Source organism: Cetorhinus maximus, chromosome 1, assembly GCF_964194155.1.
Source record: "Cetorhinus maximus chromosome 1, sCetMax3.hap1.1, whole genome shotgun sequence".
Classification (NCBI taxonomy): domain Eukaryota; kingdom Metazoa; phylum Chordata; class Chondrichthyes; order Lamniformes; family Cetorhinidae; genus Cetorhinus; species Cetorhinus maximus.
The window spans coordinates 30,718,124-30,739,650 of NC_135879.1; the positions used below are offsets into that span (position 1 = coordinate 30,718,124).

General features: G+C 40.9%; 1 protein-coding gene across 10 annotated transcripts in view; it reads left to right on the forward strand.

Annotated features, from left to right (window-relative positions):
• gab1 (GRB2-associated binding protein 1) overlaps window positions 1-21,527 on the forward strand; it is a 231,108-nt gene that overhangs the window by 126,411 nt on the left and 83,170 nt on the right. For all 10 annotated transcript variants that reach the window (XM_078539363.1, XM_078539371.1, XM_078539405.1 and 7 more), the window contains exon 2: window positions 19,436-19,730. In XM_078539363.1, the coding sequence (XP_078395489.1) occupies window positions 19,436-19,730 (295 nt within the window). The remainder of the gene's footprint in view (window positions 1-19,435; window positions 19,731-21,527) is intronic.

Consider the following 21,527-nt stretch of genomic DNA (forward strand, 5'->3'; position numbering starts at 1 on the left):
GTTTGGGTGTCCTATTGTTACTTGCTGAGCATTACTTTGTTCTGTTTATTACTGTGTTTTGTTGTAATGAAATTGTTTATACAATTCGACTTCTTCCCTTCCTCAAAGGAACATTCAAATAATTTCAACCTGCTGTGAACAGGTGTGATTCGGTAGCTCAGACCCATTATTTTTGGCAATAAAGGGCCATGTGAAATTTTTGACATTCAGAAGCATTAAATCATCATTTGTAACCAGAATAGAACAATTTTCAATTTTGTTGGGAACTTCTGGTTCAATTTTATTTCAAGATTCTAAAAGCTTTGACTTTAATGGGGATGCATTTTCAAGTTGTTCTATTAACCATTTATCTTGACTGCAGGCTTCAATTAGTTTTGCTTTCAGTTGCTAAATGTTTAGTTTGTTTTCAGTTTCCTTTTTAGGCAGAATGATTGATTAGCAATTTCAACCTGTGCTTTCAGCATTTTGATGTTCAGTAGCTACTTTTCCTTGAAGAAATTACAAAGTGTGGGGAAATGAGAAGGAAATAATTTTTTTAAATCAAATGCATTGTTATTCCTTCTAAGAATTATAATAAAATGCATCTCCTTAAAAAGATTAAGAACGCTACAGCTCTTCTGTAAACTGTGCTCTTTAATTATTTGGATTTCTCAGAATAGCCTCAAAGCACTTAACAGGCACTATACTTCAAAGCATGTTACATAGGCAAATACAGCAGCCATTTTATGCAAGACAGGCTCCCACAAACAGTAATGACTTTGGAACCTGTTTTGGTACTGGTGATTGAGGAGGAGTGTTTTACCCAGGACATAACAGAAGGTCAGGTTAGCAGGTATTTCTGTCCAAGGAGGATTATAACTGCAATTAAGCTTACCTTGAATCTGGTTTCCAGGATTCGTCAAAACTCAATATCCATTGTTGCATATATAAATTCTTATGTTCTTTCAAAGCGTGGTGTCTCATGATCTTGTTGGGTTTCACAAAATATCTGCATTGTTCTTCAGCTTTTGTTTTTTATCGAAAGATCCAATTATCCCCTTAGACAGTCCAAGGTATTTCTGATATAAGATGCAAAGAATTCCAGGTTTCGTGTCAATTTTCACACTTGGTGTAAGAAGTACAGTAAAGGTGTACGTTTTAAACACTGAAAATCTCAGTATTGGATTAAGATGGGATTTGCACTTTGTGTAATATTGAGTCATAATTTGTGCAATATTGGGGCATATTTTGTGGTAGCAGGGCAATTCATTTGGTTATACTTGCTCTTGCTGTTTAATTGCAATGGCATATTGCACCACAAGTTGCTGAAAATGCGAGCTGATAGAATCACAGTGAGGGAAACAGGCGCTTTCATGAGTAAGTAAACCAACTGCGTATCTCCTTTAGTAGTCAGATTGAATGATTAAGAGCGCAAGGACTGAGAAGGAAGTATAATTTAGAGTGGGTGAATTCAATGCCAAATCAGGTACAGAGGGAGAAGAGAGTGAAAGAAGGATTGAAATAAGAGGAGAGAAAAAAGAGACAAAGGAAAAGTTTAAAGAGAGCCTTTTTAAAATATCCGACAACAATCAAAACTTGAAGAAATGAGACTTTACATTTGTAATCTTTAATTTTCAATGCCAGAGAGGTTCATTTGAAGTAAATAACACTTAGCATGCCATTTAAAGAATCTCTGGTGGCTAATCCAGGTTTAATTAAATATGCATGACTTTAAATGGCTCCAAGACAGGCTTGTTGCATCATTTCAGACTAGCTTTAACTTTCTGTGCCGAATTTAGTTTGGATCTACTGTGCAAATATGGCAGCTTCATGCCATTCGATGCATTTCAGTAGTGAACCAAGCATCGAGGTACAGTTTTCAAGAAGCTAATGGCAGAGAAATATAGCTCAAATAGCAACTTTTGAATTTCCATCCATCTGTTCTTGCCCGAAGTTGCTGTGACATTTGTGCAAAAAAAAATAGTGATACAATTAGCCTTGCCATTATTTTGACAGGAAATTATGGGCCAAGATTTATACCAGCACTTATGTGTGAAACCACAGAAGTTCACAGAATAAAAGGAAGTCATTCAGCCTAGAGCAATCCAAACTAATCCCACAACCCTACTCTCTCCCTAGAACTGGGGCCAGATGTGCAGCAGTGACAGTTTCTTAATATTCCTTTCATTTTTGGCATTTTAGAGTATATGCTTTAGCAAACGTTTGCGCAATAGTGTTACCATGTTATGCAGTTGCAGTGCCTTTATATCTTCATCCATCACCGTTAACTATTCCCCACGTTGTACAGGGATTCACTTGCACTCTTTCATTCAGTCTATCATGTACTCTTGGTGAGCAGGACTATGCAATCTTGTTAAGGTCCTCTAATAAGGATAAGTCAGAATACTCCTATGATCTATAATAGAAATGGTTTTGAGCCATCAGAGTTGCTTTTGTTTTATTCAGAATCTCCCATTTAATTAGACACCACCCACTTAAGTGTATAAAATGCAGGGTTTCTGAATGTTCCTTAGTTTTAATTTATTTATTGTTGGTTGGAAGAGACATCCGTTTAAAAATCCCACTAATTTGACAAGATGACAAAATGTTATTGATAACTACCCTATCTGCTTCTATAACGGTGAATCAGTAACCTTCATTGTTTCAATATTTTATGCTATTTCTTTGACATTCTTGCAAAATAACAGATGCTCCAAGGTTATGCAGAATTGACCTCCTTTGCTCTCTGTTTCCGTTGTTCTCGCCATTCCTTTAAATGGATGTTACCTAAGTGTATACATGCACTTAAATTTTCATGGCCAGAATGAGAGATACTTAACTGCTTTGAGGATGCTTTCACCAGAGTTCAGTTAATGGTTCCAATTGAGTATCAGAGACTACAATGCAGTATGAAGCTATCACAAATCTGATACATAAGTCATAACTTCTTGAAAGCTGTTACTCTATGTGCAAGTCTTGGTTGAGTGCAACTTGGGCTCCAGGCCACCAAAGTATTTTGACCCCCGATATAAAATTTGTTGAATATTAATTGCGAACCAAGGCTCCAGTTTATGTATTTGAATGTATAATTTTTTTTCTGGATGTTTCTTTATGTGATGCAGTAATGTACAATCCCATCAAATGATTGGATTCCAGAACCAAAGATCAATCAACCGGATTCTAGTACTTCAATGAATCAGTTCCAAAATGTTGAATAAATCCTTTAACTTGTTATTAAATAACAGAGAAGACGACTGCTGCTGGAACCAGTTGGGTCCACTCAGCTCTACAAGTTGATTGGTTTGGTCACCAATTACGTTCTATATTCTGTCATATTTGTTCCACTCCTCATAATAAGATTCATGTAGCATACCAACAACAACTTGTATTTATATTGTTCCGTTTAATATAGAAAAACATTTCAAAGGCTTGGGAAAACATTCACCAAACCAAAGGATATATTAGGAGGAGTGCCCAAGAATTCAAAGAACTTGTTTATGCAGAAGAAGGTGGTGCAGAGACTTATGGTGTTTATTCCAGAGACTCTGGCTTAAGCGGCTGAAAGCATGGATAACACTGGGGTGAAGAGGAGGGGAAAGAGAAACTGTGATGCGTGCCACAATGGGCCTGTCTGAGAGTGCCACAAGAGGCACATGGAGTAACCGTTGGCTTGTTCAACTACTGAAACTAAAGCAACTTTTTGGTGTGAAAGTATCAGCATCAAAATTATGCAATAATTTCTGCACTTGTGGCTTGCAGTAATACAGAAAATAGATGTTGATGAATTATTAGTGGTTCTCAGCTGTTTTATATTGATGTAGTAATAAATGGCGATGTCATTTAATTGCCATCATTCTTCTGTATGGAAAACAAAAATGGCATTCCTGAGAGCTGATCAACTAAAATGACCTCTTTATCTCTTCTTTTAAAGTATGCCAGCAATGCAGACGGATAACATCAAATGCCAAACGGCTGAAGCTTTGCAGGCTTGTACCATGAAATTCAAAATTTCAGTAACTGCTTTGAACTGGTCAAAGTCATTTTTCACAGTTTACAGACAATGATCTCACTTCAACAGCAATGACTTATATAGAGCTTTTAACATAATAAAACATTCCAAGGGACTTCACAGGAGCGTTATATAACAAAGTACAACACCAAGCTACATAAGGAGATATTAGCACAGATGACTAACAACTTGGTCAGAGCTAGGTTGTAAAGAGTATCTTAAAGGAGGAAAGTATGATAGGTGTTGGGAGGGAATTCAGAGGCTGGGCAATTGAAGGCATGTCCACCAATGGTGGGGCAATTAAAATTGGAGATGCTTCAGAGGCCAGAATTAGAGAAGGGTATACGTTTCAGGAGGTTGTGAGGTTGGAGGAGGCTATAGAGTTAGGGAGGAGCAAAGCCATGGAGCCACTTGAAAACAATGATGAGAATTTTAAAACCAAGACATTGCTTGACTGGGAGCTATTATAGGTCAGCAGACACAGGAACTTGTTGCAAGTTATGACACAGGCAGCAGAGTTTTGGATGGCCTCAAGTTTGGGAAGGGTAGAATGTGGGAATTGAGCCAGAAGTGGGTTGGAATAGTCGAGAGCAACAAGGACATGTATGTGGGTTTCAGTAGCAGATGAGCTGAGACAAGGGCAAAGTCAGGCAATGATATTGAGGTGGAAATAGGCAGTTTTAGTGATGGCTGGAGTATGTGGTCAAAAGCTCATCTTGGGGCTAAATATGACACTAAGATTTAGTATTAGACTTTTGCCAAGAAGGAGGATGAAGTCAGTAATTAGGGACCAAAACCAATGGCTTCAGTTTTCCCAATACTTAATTGGAGGAAATTACGGATTATCCAGTCCTGGATGTCAGACAAGCAGTCTGATAATTTAGCACTTCAAGAGAAAATATTTTGTTTTCATATTTCTAATGTCATAATACTGGAGATGGATGAAGACAGAAAGGGCTAAAAAATTATGAAAAGTATAGCAACATATTTGGAGACATAAGGATTTAGAGGCAAAGAGAGACTTGGAGTGATGGAGAGAGGGAACAAAAGAGAGAAGGAAAGAATGAAGGTGAAGGGCAGAGTGTCCATGCATAGAGAAATGGAAAGCTACAGAATACAATGGAAACAAAATGAGACTGGAAATGCAAAGTGATAGAGCCTGGAGACTTGTCATATCGTTAATCAACTAGTGTTTATGTAATCTCACAACCAAACAAATTTTGGGATGTGTCTGAACACTGAAGATAATGTCCAATTTGGTTAATCCCTCAGTTTCAGCAAATGAATGCCTGCCCTGCTAGTTCTGAGAGATTGGTTTAGTATAGATTTGATTTACCCAGAAGAGGATTTGTTTGGTTGTGCCAGTACCACATTTCCGTACATAGCTACATTTGTTCCTGAAATACTTCTTAGAAAAAGACAAGTAAATGGTAGTTTAATCAGGGTATATATATTTACTTTGGAAATTGTACTGAAGTGGGTATTAATGGTGCGCTCATAATCAAAAGGTAATTTTCTGACCTGTACATTTAGAGTTGAGTACCATAAGGCAGATGAACTGCCTGAATTATTGTTGATGCGGTAGATTTTTCTGATGTATTTAGCAAAAAAAAGTATTGTTTTCTTTAAATCATAATGTTGTAGCCTGATTGTGATGTACAGTGACAGCTTGATTTTGTTTTTCAGGGTTGATATAATTGTAATCCAGTTGAGATGGCATTTTTAGCATTCATTGTTGGCCCTATTGTTTTTCAGGAACTTTTAAAAGTTTTCTTTTCTTGTGCCAAGTACATCTGCGTTGCTGTAGCATTGTAGCAAGCATATTTAATTAGCTGAATTAGTGACAGTAAATGAGCTGTAGGATTAGGAGAAAATATAGTGCAGAGATATTTCTCTAACTCGTGGAACTTCCTTTGAGAGGACTTCTGATATTAAAGACCTCCTGCAGTTATTTGCCTGACAGGAAGAAGTGTGGATTGATTATTCGGTATTTGCGCGGGTTGCTTGGACAGTGGACTGGATCATGTCAAGCTGTGGAAGTGCTGTGCTAGGAAGGCATGAGGAGCAATTCCTGTTTACTGTTCATTTTAACTTGAGTCTCCAATAGGAATAACCCAGCTGCTTCCCTTAAGACAGTCATTTAACTACTGTTCATTGTATGTGTGTGTGAGATATCTTTATTTATGAGAACCACAAGTGTTACATTCAGGATCTGCTACAATCTGAAATGGGTATTGAAGATCAAGTTAAAGGCACTATAAAACTCTGATATTTATTGGGAAGTTAAATTTGATAGTACAGTGTTACCAAAATGTTAGCTACCTGCCTAATGTGGCTAATTGGGAATCCGGATGTAGCTAATTACAGCTTTGGCCAGAAAATAGGAAAAACAGGAACATAGAAACATAGGAAATAAGAGCAGGAGTAGGCCATTCAGCCCTTGAGCCTGCTCCGCCATTCAGCTAGATCATGGCTGATCTTCTACCTCAACGTCAATTTCCCACACTATCCCCATATCCCTTGATGCCTTTAATATCTAAAGATTTGTTGATCTGTCTTGAACATACTCGATGACTGAGCCTCCACAGCCTTCTGAGGTTAAGAATTCACCAACCTCTGAGTGAAGAAATTCCTTCTCATCTCAGTCCTAACTGGCCTACCCCTTATTCTGAGATTGTCTCTCTCCCCCCCCTCTCCCCCACCCCGTTTCAAGACCTCCCAGCCAGGGGAAACATTCTTCCTGTACCTACCCTATGGAGCCCTGTAAGAATTCTGTATGTTTGAATGAGATCACCTCTCATTCTTCTAAACTCCAGAGAATACAGGCCCAGTCTCTTCAATCTCTCCTCGTAGGACAGCCCTGCCATCCCAGGAAACAGTCTGGTGAACTTTCGTTGTACTCCCTCTACGGCAAATAAAATGAATAATAAACATAGCTATCTGGACACATGAAAACATAAGAACATAAGAAGCAGGAGTAGACCACATGGCCCACCGAGCCTGCTCCGCCATCCAATACAATCATGGCTAATCTTGGGCATCAACTCCATTTTCCTGCCCACTCCCTGTATCCTTAAATTCCCTGAGGGACCAAAAATCTGTCCATCCCAGTTTTTAAGTGTATTCAACAATGAAGCATCCATAACACTCTGGGGTAGAGAATTCCAAAGATTCACAACCCTTTGAGTGAAGGCATTTCTCCTCATCTCAGTCCTAAATGATCGGCCTCTTTATCCTGAGACTGTGCCCCCGTGTTTTAGATTCCCGAACCAATGGAAATAATTTCTCAGCATTCACCCTGTCAAGCCCCTTCAGAATTTTGTAGGTGTCAATGAGATCGCCTCTCATTCTTCTAAACTCCAGAGAATATAAGCCCAAGTGTTTCAGTGGAAGTCACTATAATAGTTACCCAGAAACAAGAAGTAGTTTAAATTCTTCTGACTTTTTCTGGGTAACTATTGCTGCTAGACGGTCGGGACCATCAAAGTTTGCAATTTAAATCACATTCTTGGATGGTTCCCAGTGCGGGGCAATCGCCCATCGGAAGTTTGAACTTTCCAGGCAATCGACATGCAGTCTTACCTGGGAACTTCCAGGGGGGTGTTCCCTAGCGCAACTTTGGAGTACCCCCCCACACCCCACCTCCACGTCCACCCTCCCTCCACCTCCACCCTCCCCCAGCTGCACTGCCCTGGAGTTTGGAATTTACAGGCCATGGACTGAAAAGCTTAGTACAAAATTGTGGGAGATATAAAGTAAATAAATGTGAAGAACCTTTATTTGTATTGTGTGCAAGGCATTTTCCATTAAAATTAATGCATGTGCCTTAAATTGTGTTCGCATATCTGTGGCTAGTCAGCAGTTTCTGTTGACCAACTTTTTGTTAATAGGCATGTTGTAGTACATGAAGTGCATACCACCCATATAACAATGCAACCAAGCTACAGTTTTACAGCCCTTGGATCAGGTTCACCTTAATTTCTGCAATTATTATTTGAGGTTTTATTAAGGGTAGTAAAATTATGTGTGTAACTTGAATAGCTTTCAGTCAATTTAGTGGAATTTTTCAATAGACGACAACTATTACCAAATTCACATACACCCGAAGCATTTAATATCAAACTGCTTAGTCTCTTTTCTAGCAAAATATTATCAGGTGCCACACCAATAACTTGAGTACTCATTTTAGCATTGTGTACAATAATTCCATAGCTACATCTGAACAAGTGTTCCGATATCAATTGACCTGAGCATTGACTGCCCAGAAGACCTGTCTTAGGCTAAATGTTTACCCAAGTTTTTAAGTCAGGTATTAGAATTTTCTAGCAAAATGTAGAAGATTATTAAAAACCTCAATTGTCCATGTGTTTCATAGCCCTATACACCACGTTGTAGTGTCACCCCTGTAGCATTGTGTTCTTTAAGCTCTTCAGGCTATAATTTGGAATGGCACTAAATGTTTTTGGAGTGAAGACCTCCTGAATAGGAAGGGACTTTGGTGCAATGGAAAGGGATTACCATATGTATAGTATTAAAATACATATAATTGCTAATGAAAGTTTAAAACAGTGCAAGTATTCACCGTGTTTCAAATACTGCACTTAGCATTATGCAGCAACCCAGTAATGTGACATTGTTGAGATGTGTTATGGAATATACAATCTGGGACCTATACTTAGTTAAAATTTAAACGGCAGCCAAATGCCTGCAGAATTAGAATGTTCTTGACCATTTTGTGATGGCCAAAATGCAGATCTAGGAGCAGATTGAGCTATTCTCAGGGTCCAGTGTAAGTGCAATTGAAGACTTGTATTTCTGAACTATCTACTTACAGCTGTTTAATTAAAGCACGATATTTGAAAGGACCTTGCAAGGGAGCTTGGCTAATTGTGCACACATGCATGTTTGAAGCTGCCATGTTGCTGAGTCTACAACATGAGTCTTCATGTTGACTGATGAAATGGGTCCAGTGTAAATGCAACATTGGCAGCTGTTCCAACTCGTCATCACAGATTAAGGTACATGAGAAGTGCACCAGTTTATATGTGCACAAGTGAAAATACAGGGAATGCACACATCAGGACAGATAGAAGAACAGTTTAGTCATAAGTAAATTTCTCTTCCTATTTTCCTCCCCTTCCCCCATGATCAGTGAAAAATAGAGTCCATTGGCTGAAAAATGGCCCTTGATTGACTTCATTATCTTCCTGCCTCTGTGGAGAAGGCTGCCAATTCCCACGGTAACCCACCCTTGGAACAGTCGTCTGGAGGCAGCATGGCGTTAGGGGGCCGTACTGTTTGGGATTACCGCTACCCACCCTTCAGCCTCCATCTGTCTCACAGGGTTGGAAAAATTAAGTGTTTACTTTTGGACTTTTCATGCATACTCTAGATTTTGATTTGTATATCTACTTTTCTGTGCAACGGTCAGTCTAGAACAAAGTTGTGATTTATAAGTTCTCGTACCAACTTAGCTTTCACAAAAGATGCTTACTCAAATTTAACATTACTTGAAATACCTATTAAAATTTGTCTTATGCAAAGTTGATGCCTCCACCATCCCTGAGCCCCATTTTCCTGTTTTGTCCCTTTCCTTTTCCTCCATTGAAAATGCTCACTCTTGCTGGGGTACAAATCCCATAGACACTGGCAGTCCTAGTATCTTGTCCTTATCTGATAACCACACCTGCGCTCCCAGTAGGACTTTCACCCCAAGAAATCAGGAATGGGAATCCTGACTAATTTTTAACCCTCCCTAGGTCAGGAGTGCTGAGACGAATTGTAACAGCCGCCCACTGCTCCAACGAAGAACAGCAGTAGGGATGCTAGTTGGATAACTGCACAAACCAGAAATCAAGCTTGGAACCTCTCTGAACTGCAGTAGTTAACTCACATAATGAAGTTTCATTGCATTCTGGAATGTTTGTTGTGATTTCTTGGTTTCCAGCAATTTTGGTTAATACATTACCTACTTACGACTAATTGGGAATACAGATGTGGCGACTTGCATTTCTGATTATTAAATAAAAAATGAGTAATGGACTTTTGCATGTGATCACAGTATTCAAATTCAAGTGACACATGAATGTGCACTTAATTTCGTGCATTTGTTCATAAAATGTTTTGAATCTGTTTTGATTGTTGTGAGAGCTTTGCTTGATTGCTGAATGGTGGCAGGCATTGAGTAAATATACCCATGTGAAGTACATGTACATGTAATCTTTGAGTGTATCTAAGGCAGTTTCTACTAAAATTACTACATGTGACTAAAACATTGTAGCCACATGTGTAGCTAGGCAGCAGTTTTTATTAGACAATCATTTGGCAGTTGTTATGAAACGTAGTTACTTTAATTATGGAAGACCTTTGGTGTATGGTAACAGAGTACAAAGAGGAATGGCTCGTACTGAATAGCTCAGTGTCTTGAATTTGGAGAGACCTTGGCCTCTAGTATCTATAACTCTGTATTTGTTCCCTGCTCACTGTTGCAGCATTGTGTATTCAAGGCTGCATTATTTAATCGTGCTACATCCCAACTCCCTAAAAGAATCAAACAGGAGAAAATAACATGCAATTTAACTCCACCAAGACATGAACAAATGGAAGACTTATGGTGGTTAATTGTGAACCTTTGAGCTGGAATTCACTTTTAACTGTCGATATAAAATTAACTTTGTTTTTTAATGCAATACTACATTCAGAAAATTATTTTATAAGCACTTTTGGTTCCCCTTTGTGTTTTGCAAAACTGGTTCTCTGGCAACATTTGGTACCTGCTGCAACATGTAATCATGGCCCATGTTGACCAGTTCTGCATGAATATTGTCTAGCAGCATTTGCTGGATAGCAATCACAAGCAGGAATACTGGCTTAATTCCCCTCTGGCTCTTGCCGCTGCCCAAAGGAAAAACTAAAGATTGCTGCAGCCAAAATTTGGCACCCAGTTGCTATCTTGGGAATTTGAATCTGGGATCTCCTGATCTGTGTGGCTTAATAATACACTTGGTTTTCTTGAAGCTGTTAATTAGAGATGAAAATAGTCGTGTTTGGAAAATTATGTGAGAACAAATTATTTCCGAGGTGTCATTCTTCCTCATGACTAAAATTTAGAAATGGTGTTTGTAGCGCTATTTGTTTGAAACTATTTGGAATGATTGCAAGAAAGAGGACATTTAGAGTTCAAATTGTTGATGTGAGAGCTCTGCTCTTAATAACTAACTTTACAGCTTGTTGGCGTTGTAACAGTGTTTGCTGCGGCTCAACAAACAAAATAGGCCAAGGACATTGTATAATAAACCATTTTGTTACTTATAAATGATGCCTTTTCAAAGGATGCAGTAGTGTGTCTTTTTCAAGAAACATGGAAACTATTGTCTGTCCTACCTCCAAAGCAAAATAGAATAGTCCCTTTTGCAACAGCTCAGTGGGTGTGTTGAAGGGCTGTGTAGACCAGGGGGGCCCCAGACTTCATTCCTCCGAATCAGAAGGTTGAGAGTTTAAGGCAAATTTCATGACCTGAATGCAAAATCTCAGCTAACACCTCAGTGCAGTAAAGTGCTGCACAGTTAGCGATATTGTCTTTCAAAAGAGTCATTAAACTGAGGACCTAGTTACTTCCCTGTTGGATGTAAAAATCTTATGGCATTATTCAGAACAGGGAATTTGCAGTATCTTTGCCAACATTCCTTTGTCAACTACCAGCAAAACAGGTGAACAAATCTTTTATCTCATTTGGTGTTTGTGGGATCTTGCTGATTGGCTGCCATATTTTACAAAGCAGTAGCAACAACAATGACATCTGCAAAAAGTAATTCATTGGCTATAAAGCACTCCGATGTTGTCTAAGGTTATGAAAGGTGCTGTTTAAATGTATTTTTCATTTTACTCTCTCTCTCCATCTCCTCAACCTACACTCTGGCCCCTTCCCTAAACTAGATTGATGCAAGAAGGGGTTGAAACAATAGATATCAATGTTCTTATTTAGGGAGAGGAAATTAACATGATTCTTAATCCTAATTACCAACCAACATTTCCTTCTCGAAGTCTGCATACGCAGGCTGAGTGAAGCTGTGGTTGGGAATCACAGTGATGGTATTCACAATTAAATAGCTCTCTGAAGGTCAGTCTCCACACTTGTATCTTGCAGCATGATGGAATATGGTTCGATAGACAGTGAAGGCAGAATTACAGAATGGTTACAGCGCAGAAGGAGGCCATTCAGACTGTCTCTGAATGAGCCATTCACCTCATGCCATTCTCCCGCCTTCTCCCCATAACCCTGCACATTCTTCCTTTTCAGATAATGGTCTAATTCTCTGTTGAATGCCTCGATTGAACCTGCTTCCATCACATTCAGGCAGTGCATGCCGGACCTTAACGACTCGTTGCGTGAAAACGTTTTTCCCCATGTCGCTATTGTTTCTTTTGCCAATTACTTTAAATTCATACCCTGTCGTTCTTGATCCTTACACAAGTGTGAACATTTTCTCCCTATTTACTCTGTTCAGACCCTTCTTGATTTCGAACCCCTCTATCAAATCTCCTGTCAGCCTTTTCTTTTCCAAGGAAAACAGTCCCAGCTCCTCCAATCTACCTTCATAACTGAAGTTCCTCATTCCTGGAACCATTCTCGTGAATCTTTTCTGCGCACTCTCCACTGCCTTCACATCTTCCCTAAAGTGCGGCATCCAGAACTGGAAGCAGTGCTCCAGCTGAGGCTGAACTAGTTGTTTTACACAAGTTCAACATAACCTCCTTGCTCGTGTATGACCCTATTAATAAAGCCTGGGATACTGTATGCTTTATTAACCGCTCCCTCAACCTGTCCTGCCATCTTCAATGATTTATGCATGTATACACTGAAGAACCTCTGCTCCTGCACCCTCTTTAGAATTGTACCCTTTAACTTATATTGTCTCTCCATGTTTTTTCCTACCAATCCGAATCACTTCACATTTCTTTGCATTGAACTTCAACTGCCACTTGTCTGTCCATTCAACCAACTTGTCAATGTCCTTTTGAAGTTCTACACTATCCTCCTCACAGTTCACAATGCTTTCAAGTTTCAAGGTCCAAATCATTAGTATGTATCAAGAAGAGCAAGGGTCACAACATTGATCCCTGAGGAACTCCACTACAAACCTTCATCAGCCCAAAAAACAACCATTAACCACTACTCTGTGTTTCTTGTCACTCAGCCAATTTTGTATCCATGTTCCTACAGTCCCTTTTATTCCATGAGCTATAACTTTGCTTACAAGTCTGTTGTGTAACAATGTATCAAATGCGTTTTGGAAGTCCAAGGACACTACATCAAGAACATTGCCCTCATAAACCCTCTCTGTTACGTCTTCAAAAAATTCCAGCAAGTTAGTTAAACACGATTTTCCCCTTATCAAATCCATGCTGGCTTTCCTTACTTACCCCACATTTGTCCATGTGACTATTAATTTTGTCCCAAGTTATTGTTTGTAGGAGTCTGCCCACCACAGAAGTTAAACTGATTGGCCTGTAGTTGCTGGGTTTATCTTTACATCCTATTTTGGACAAGGATGTAACTTTTGCAATTCTCCAGTCCTCTGGCACCAACCCTGAGTCTAAGGAAGACTAGAAGATTATTTTCCTCAGTATCCTTTTGGGTGCATCTCATCTGGTCCTGGTGCATTATCAACTTTAAGTACAGGTACCCTGTCCAATACCACCACCTTTGTCAATTTAAAATCCTTTCGGTGTATTAATTACCTCCACTTTCACCATGGCTCAGGTGGCATCTTCTTCCTTGGTAAAATCGGAAGCAAAGTATTCATTTAATACCTCGACTATTCTCCTGCTTCCATGTATAAATTCCCTTCTTGGTCCCTAATCAGCCATACTCCTCCTTTGACCACCTTTTTACTATTTATATGCCTATGGAAGACTTTGGGATTCTCTTCTATGCTAGCTGCCAATCTCTTTTCATTTTTCATATTAATTCATGGGATGCAGGCATCACTGGTGAGGCCAACATTTATTGCCCATCCCAATTACCCTTGAGAAGGTGGTGGTGAGCTGCCTTGAACTGTTGCAGTCCATGTGGTATAGGTGCACCACAGTGCTGTTAGGGAAGGAGTTCCAGGATTTTGACCCAGCGACAGTGAAGGAATGGTGATATATTTCCAAGTCAGGATGATGTGTGGCTTGGACGGGGAACTTTTGGTGGTGGTGGTGTTCCCATCTATCTGCTGCCCTTGTACTTCTAGGTGGCAGCAGTTGTGGGTTTGAAAGATGCTGTCTAAGGAGTCTTGGTGAGTTCCTGCAGTGCATCTTGTAGATGGTAAGCACTGCTGCCACTGTGCGTGGTGGTGGAGGGAGTGAATGTTTGTGGATGATGTGCCAATCAAGCGGGCTGCTTTGTCCTGGATGGTGTTGAGCTTCTTCAGTGTTTTTGGAGCTGCACTCATCTAGGCAAGTGGAGAGTATTCCATCACACTCCTGACTTGTGCCTTGTAGATGGTGGACACACTGTGGGGAGTCAGGAGATGAGTTACTTGCTGCAGGATTCCTAGCTTCTGAGGTGCTTTTGTAGCCACAGTATTAAGTGGCTAGTCCAGTTCAGTTTCTGGTCAATGGTAACCCCCAAGATGTTGACAGTGGCGGAGTCAGCGATGGTAATGCCACTGCATATCAAGGGGTGATGGTTAGATTCTCTCTTGTTGGAGATGGTCATTGCCTGGCACTTGTATGGTGCGAATGTTATTTGCCACTTGTCAGCCCAAGCCTAGATATTGTCAAGATCATGCTGCATTTGGACATGGACTACTTCAGTATCTGATGAGTCACTAATGGTGCTGAACATTATGCAATCATCAGCGAACATCTCCACTTCTGACCTTATGATGGAAAGAAGGCCATTGATGAAGTAGCTGAAGATGGTTGGGCCGAGGACACTACCCTGAGGAACTCCTACAGTGATGTCCTGGTACTGAGATGATTGATCTCCAAGAACCACAACCATCTTCCTTTGTGCTAGACATGACTCCAACCATCGGAGAGATTTCCCCCAATTCACATTGACTCCAGTTTTGCTCGGGCTCCTTGATGCCACACTCTGTCAACTGCTGACATGATGTCAAGGGCAGTCACTCTTGTCTCACCTCTGGAGTTCAGCTATTTTGTCCATGTTTAGATTAAGACTGTAATGAGGTCAGGAGCTGAGTGATTCTGGCAGAACCCAAACTGAGCGTCAGTGAACAAGTTATTGCTAAGCAAGTGCAGCTTGATAGCACTGTTGATCCCTTCCATCACTTTACTGTTGATCAAGAGTAGGCTGGTGGGATGGTAATTGGCCTAGTTGGATTTGTCCTGCTTTTTGTGTACAGGACATACCTAGGCAATTTTCCACATTGCTGGGTAGATGCCAGTGTAGTGGCTCTACTGGAACAACTTGGCTAGGGACACAGCAAGTTATGGAGTACAAGTCTTCAGTGCTATTGCCAGAATATTGTCAAGGCACATAGCCTTTGCAGTATCCAGTGCCTTCAGCTATTTCCTGATATCATCTGGAGTGAATCAAATTGGCTGAAGACTGACACTGTGATGCTGGGGACCTCTGGAGGAGGCCGAGATGGACCATCCACTCGGCACTTCTGACTGAAAATTGATGCAAGTGCTTCAGCCTCATCTTTTGCACTGGTGTGTTGGGCTCCCCCATCATTGAGGATGGGGATATTTGTGAAGCCTCCTCCTCCAGTGAATTGTTTAATTGTCCACCACCATTCACGACTGGATGTGGCAGGACTACAGAGCTTAGATTTGACCCGTTTGTTGTAGGATCGCTTAGCTCTGCCTATCACTTGCTGCTTATGCTGTTTGGCACGCAAGTAGTCCTGAGTTGTAGCTTCAGCAGGTTGACGCCTCATTTTTAGATTTGCCTGGTGCTGCTCCTGGCATACCCTCCTCATTGAACCAGGGTTGATCCCCTGACTTGATGGTAATGGTAGAGTGGGGGATATGCCTGGCATGACGTTATAGATTGTGGTTGAGTACAGTTCTGCTGCTGCTGATGGCCCACAGCACCGCATCGATTCACAGTCTTGAGTTGCTAGATCTGTTCGAAATCTATCCCATTTAGCATGGTGCTAATGCCACACAGCATGATAGAGGTATCCTCAATGTGAAGATGGGACTTTGCCTCCACAAGTACTGTGCGGTGGGCACTCCTACTCATGTTGTCATGGACTGATGCATCTGTGGCAGGCAGATTGGTGAGGATGAGGTCAAGTATGTTTTTCCCTCGCCACCTACCGCAGACTCAGTCTAGCAACTATATCCTTTAGGACCTGGCCAGCTCAGTCAGTAATAGTCCTACTGAGCCACTCTTGGTGATGGATATTGAAGTCCCCCACCCAGAGTACATTCTGCACCCTTGACACCCTCAGTGCTTCCGCCAAGTGGTGTTCAACATTGTGGAGTACTGGTTCATCAGCTGAAGGGGGGACAGTACATGTTAACCAGCAGGAGATTTCCTTTCCCATTTTTTACCTGATGCCATGAGACTTTGTGGGGTCCGGAGTAGATGTTGAGGACTGCCAGGGCAACTCCCTCCCAACTGTATAGCACTATGCTGCCACCTCTGCTGGGTCTGTCCTGCCAATGAGACAGGACATACCCAGGGATGATGATGGTGGTGCCTGGGACATTATCTGTAAGATACGATTCTGAGAGTATGACTTATGTCAGGCTGTTGCCTGACTAGTCTATGAGACAGCTCTCCCAATTTTGGCACAAGCCCCCAGATGTTAGTAAGGAGGACTTGGCAGGGTCGACAGGGCTGAGTTTGCCGTTGTTTCCGTTACCTAAGTCGATGCCGAGTGGACTGTCCAGTTTCATTCTTCATAGACTTCGTAGTGGTTTGATACAACTCACATGGCTTGATAGGCTATCTCAGAGAGCATTTAAGAGTCAACCACAATTCATACTCCCTCTTTACTTCTCTTATTTGCTTTTTCACTCTAACCTTCTATATTCAGCCTGGTTCTCTATTATATTATCCACGTGACATCTGTCAAAAGCACAATTTTTACTTTTCATGTTTATTTATCTCTTGGGTCATCTGGGGAGCTCTGGATTTGATTGCCCTACCTTTCCCCTTTGAAAAGACTATACATTGACTGTGCCTGAACTATCCCTTCTTTGAATGTATCAGTTGCCTTTTTCCTGCCAACCTTTTGAATCCAATTTATTCAGCCCAGATCCATTCTTACCCCATTGAAGTTGGCTTTCCCCCAGTTAACTATTCTAATTCTACATTGTTCTTTGTCCTTTTCCGTTGCCAAACTAAAACTTTTGATACAATGGTCACTGTCCCTAAATGTTCTCCCACAAATATTTGATCCACTTGGCCCAACTCATTCCCAAGAACAATGTCTGGCCTCCCCATTTTTAGGACTAGAAACATACGGCTACGGAAAATTTTCCTGAACACACCCTAGGAACTCTTGCCCCCTTCTACCCTATGCACTACTACTATTCCAGCTATATTCAGATAATTAAAGTTCCCCATTATAACTACTGTAAACTTCTTGCACTTCTCTGAAATTTCGTTGCAAATTTGTACCTCTACATCCTTTCCACTAGTTGGTGGCCCATTGAGAGGCAATATAATTGCACTTTTTTTGTTCCTAAGCCATAGCCAAATAGATTCTGTCCTTGACCCTTCTGCAACATCCTCTCTCTCCAACACTGCAATTCTCTCCTTATCAATATTGTCACTCTCTGCCCTTTTCTTATTTTCTTATCTTTCCTGAATACCTTGTATCCAGGAATATTTAACACTCTGCCCTTCTTTCAGCCAAGTTTCTGTTATAGCCATAACATCATTTTCCACATGTCAACCTGCATGTGTAATTCACCAATTTTATTAACCTCACTCCATGCATTCACATTTATCCCAGATTTAGACTTTACTGCTTTCTCCCTTATACTGTCCCCACCTAATAACTTGCTATTCCCTACTGTAGTGCTTCCCTAACTCTCGCAGTATTCTGTGCACCTTGGTATTCCTGTCTGATATTTCCTTCTGTTTCCCACACCCCTGCCAAGTTTGTTTAAACCCTCCCCAATAGCACTAGCAAATTGCCCCGCAAGGAATTCAATCCTGGCTTTCTTTGCTGCAACCCTCCAGCCTGTACAGGTCCCACCTTCCCCAGAGCTGGTCCCAATGTCCCAAGAATTTAAAGCCTTCCCTCCTACACCATCTTTCCAGCCATGCATTCATCTGCTTTATCCTCCTATTTTTATACTCACTTGTGCATGGTACTAGGAGTAAGCTGGAGATTAACACTTTGGTGGTCCTACATGTTAATTTCCTACCTAGCTCCCTGAATTCTGACTCCAGAACCACATCCTTCTTTCTGCTTATGTTGTCCGTACCAATGTGTACCACGTGGCCTTCCATATGGTGCCCAAGTACCCATTCTTCAGGAGAGAAAGATATTGGAGGGGGAAAATTTAATGATACCCTAACTCTACCTGTTTCAGTCTCCTGTTATTCTTCCAGTGGGTCCTTATTTGTACAATTATCAGAAAAGGTGGATCAAGGAGAAGGTGGACAGCTTGTAACAAATAGAGTTTGTGGGTCATCCAAGCAAAATGATTTCTCTTGCAACCCTTCAGGGTGGACCTATTATTATCTCCACCAGTGAAGGTGGGCAGAGGTAATGGTTTTCCCCCTTGTTTGTTAGCCTGTTTGTAAACAGTATATCTCAAAAACTAATGGACAGGTTTCGACGAAACTTGGGACAGAGCTAGGGAATGGCCCAAGGAAGAATTATTTGTTTTTTGGCAAAGATGTGGATTCAGATTGGGATCCTGGAATTTTTTTTGAGTGATTCGTTAACATTAGAAGATAGAGAAAAATGGCTTTTTCTTTTAAAATGTTGTGGCCTGTTTTATTTAGAATGTTGTGGATTGCCTCAGCTGCGGTGGTGGCATTTGTCACAGCTGTAAAAGTGTGAGCAGAGTTTTCAGAATGGATTGTTGGATGTGGATTTTCCTGAAGCCTCCTCAGTGAGATGGAAGCTCTTATAAGATTTATTTTCTCAGCTTTGTAGTTAGAGCATCAACCAGGCAGGGGAAAAGCCTAAAGGAAGAGCTGCATAATTGTAATAATGTTGAGTTCACAGTGTGGCGAAGGTATGCACTCAACTGTGTGCCCTCTTCTCTTGTATTTTTAATATAACCGTAAATTTTTAAAAAACACAAAGTAATTGTAAGCATTTCTACACTGTGGAGAAATAGTTGCCCAACATAAATTCACTGATGTAGTGTCAGTGATCTTGTCTCCTTCTTCCACTCTTTTTATAGCTCAAAACAATCGGTTTTATGACAACACTATACAGTAGTAAACGCATTAGAAAATTTTAATGGCACTGACAGTTCAATGGAATGATGTTCTTGGTTTATTTTCAGGCATGGAAGAAGCGTTGGTTTGTACTTCGAAGTGGCCGTCTGACTGGAGATCCAGATGTGTTGGAATACTACAAAAATGATCATGCAAAGAAACCGATCCGTGTCATTGACTTGAATCTTTGTGAGCAAGTGGATGCTGGGCTGACCTTTAATAAGAAGGATCTTGAGAACAGTTACATTTTTGATATCAGAACAATTGACCGTGTCTTCTACCTGGTAGCAGACACCGAAGAAGAAATGAATAAGTGGGTTCGATGTATCTGTGATATCTGTGGGTTCAATCCTACTGATGAGGGTAAGTGCCTTAGCTTTGATTATTTCCAGTAAGCGCTGCTGTTGATAGCATAAACATGGCGTTACTTTTAGACAGTTTGGTCCCTAATTAGAATGAAGAGATTGCATCCTGAAAATTCCATTACCATGTGGCCATATTAGAAGCAATATCTGGATAAGCAGGGGTGGGATCTAATTAAGCTGAAGAAGCTGTGGCCTAAGTGGGGAGGAGGAACACATATTAAGCCAGCATGTAAATGGGTGAATGCATTGGAGCACCATGCAACTGAGCAAAATACATCATACAATGCATGTCACATGGTAAGCTCAGCATCACTAGCATCCAATAAGGCCAAGGGCTTCTGGGGCTTTAAATTTTTGAAGGTAAGTCAACCTTAAGAACTTCAAAAAACTTACCATAGCACTTCAAGCATGCTGACCTTAAGGGAGTTACCCGTGCTGGTGACATCAGAAGGGGACATGGTCTTATTGCTCCTTTTCCCCGCCAGTCACTCTGGTGGATCCCTTTGACAATGGCTCACTCCTTGCTCCGGCTCAGAGGCCTGGCTGCAAGGACAAAAAATGGTAAGGCCGTACTTTGAATTGTTGTCAATGGTGTTCACTGTTTCATCGCTGCTGCTGACCGGAAGATCTGGGCCGATGCATGGGTAACTTATCTGTTAGCACTTCAGTGGACGTGCCAGCAACCAGCCCATATCTCCTGCGTAGCCTTGGCTCTTGAGTCAGGAAGTCATGCATTCAAGCCCTACTCTAGAGGTTTGAGCATGTAATATCGGCTGACACTTCATTTTCATATTGAAGAGGTGCTCCAATGTCAGAGGTGACATCAGTCAAATGAGATGTTAAATCAACTAAGCCATTATCTTCTGTACCCCTCCACAATTTCCGCTTCCTAGGCACTGACACCATCCCTTTCCCTGGCAACTCTCTGGGGCTAAACCACATTGTTTGTAACCTTAGTGTCATATTTGAACCTGGGGTGAGCTTCGACCATATACCTGCGCCATCACTACCTATTCTACCTTCATAACATCGTCTGATTCCGTTACTGCGTCAACTCATCTGCAGTGGAAATCCTCATCCATGCCTTTTGTTGCCTCTGGACTTAATTATTGCAAAGTATTCTTGGCTAGCCTTCCACCGTCTATCACCTGTTTGAAGGGCTTTGGGATATCCCAAGTTTATTGAAAGGGGCTGTATAAATCCAAGTTTCTTCCGTTCTTCAAGAGTGAAACGGAGGGAAAAAGAATGAATAGTTTTCTAAGCACAGCTTGCATGACAGGTTATGCCCCCCCCCCCACACCAAGGTTGTTTCAGAGGAAGAATAACTCTGATAGCCATTCTGTTTTATGAGTTGTCAGAAGGTGACAGCTCTGTGTTTTCACAGTAGTAATGAAATTCAAGTTTTCTTCCAGAGTATTGTTTTTGTGAAACCGTGTGCAATGTCTAACAGGTGGAAAGGAGTATGTTGCCAGTGAAATTGTTTCCTCCCTTGCACTTATAGGGGGACGTTCCGGATAAGAAAAGCAATTGGCTTACTAAACATCTTGATATGCAAATTCTCACCAACCAGCATCCAGTTTATTGGATTATCCGTAACATCCTAAAATTTTCTTAACTGATGTAGTGTTTCATTTAATTATTTGGAATTGTATTCGACTATCTATTATTATGTTGCCTATGAAATCTACATTTAATATTGATTTTTTTAGGAAACTATTAGTACGAGTGGAGCGCAGGCTAGTTGCTGCATCATAGTGTAAACTCGAGCAGCTTGAAATGTGTGTAGCTGCTCCCT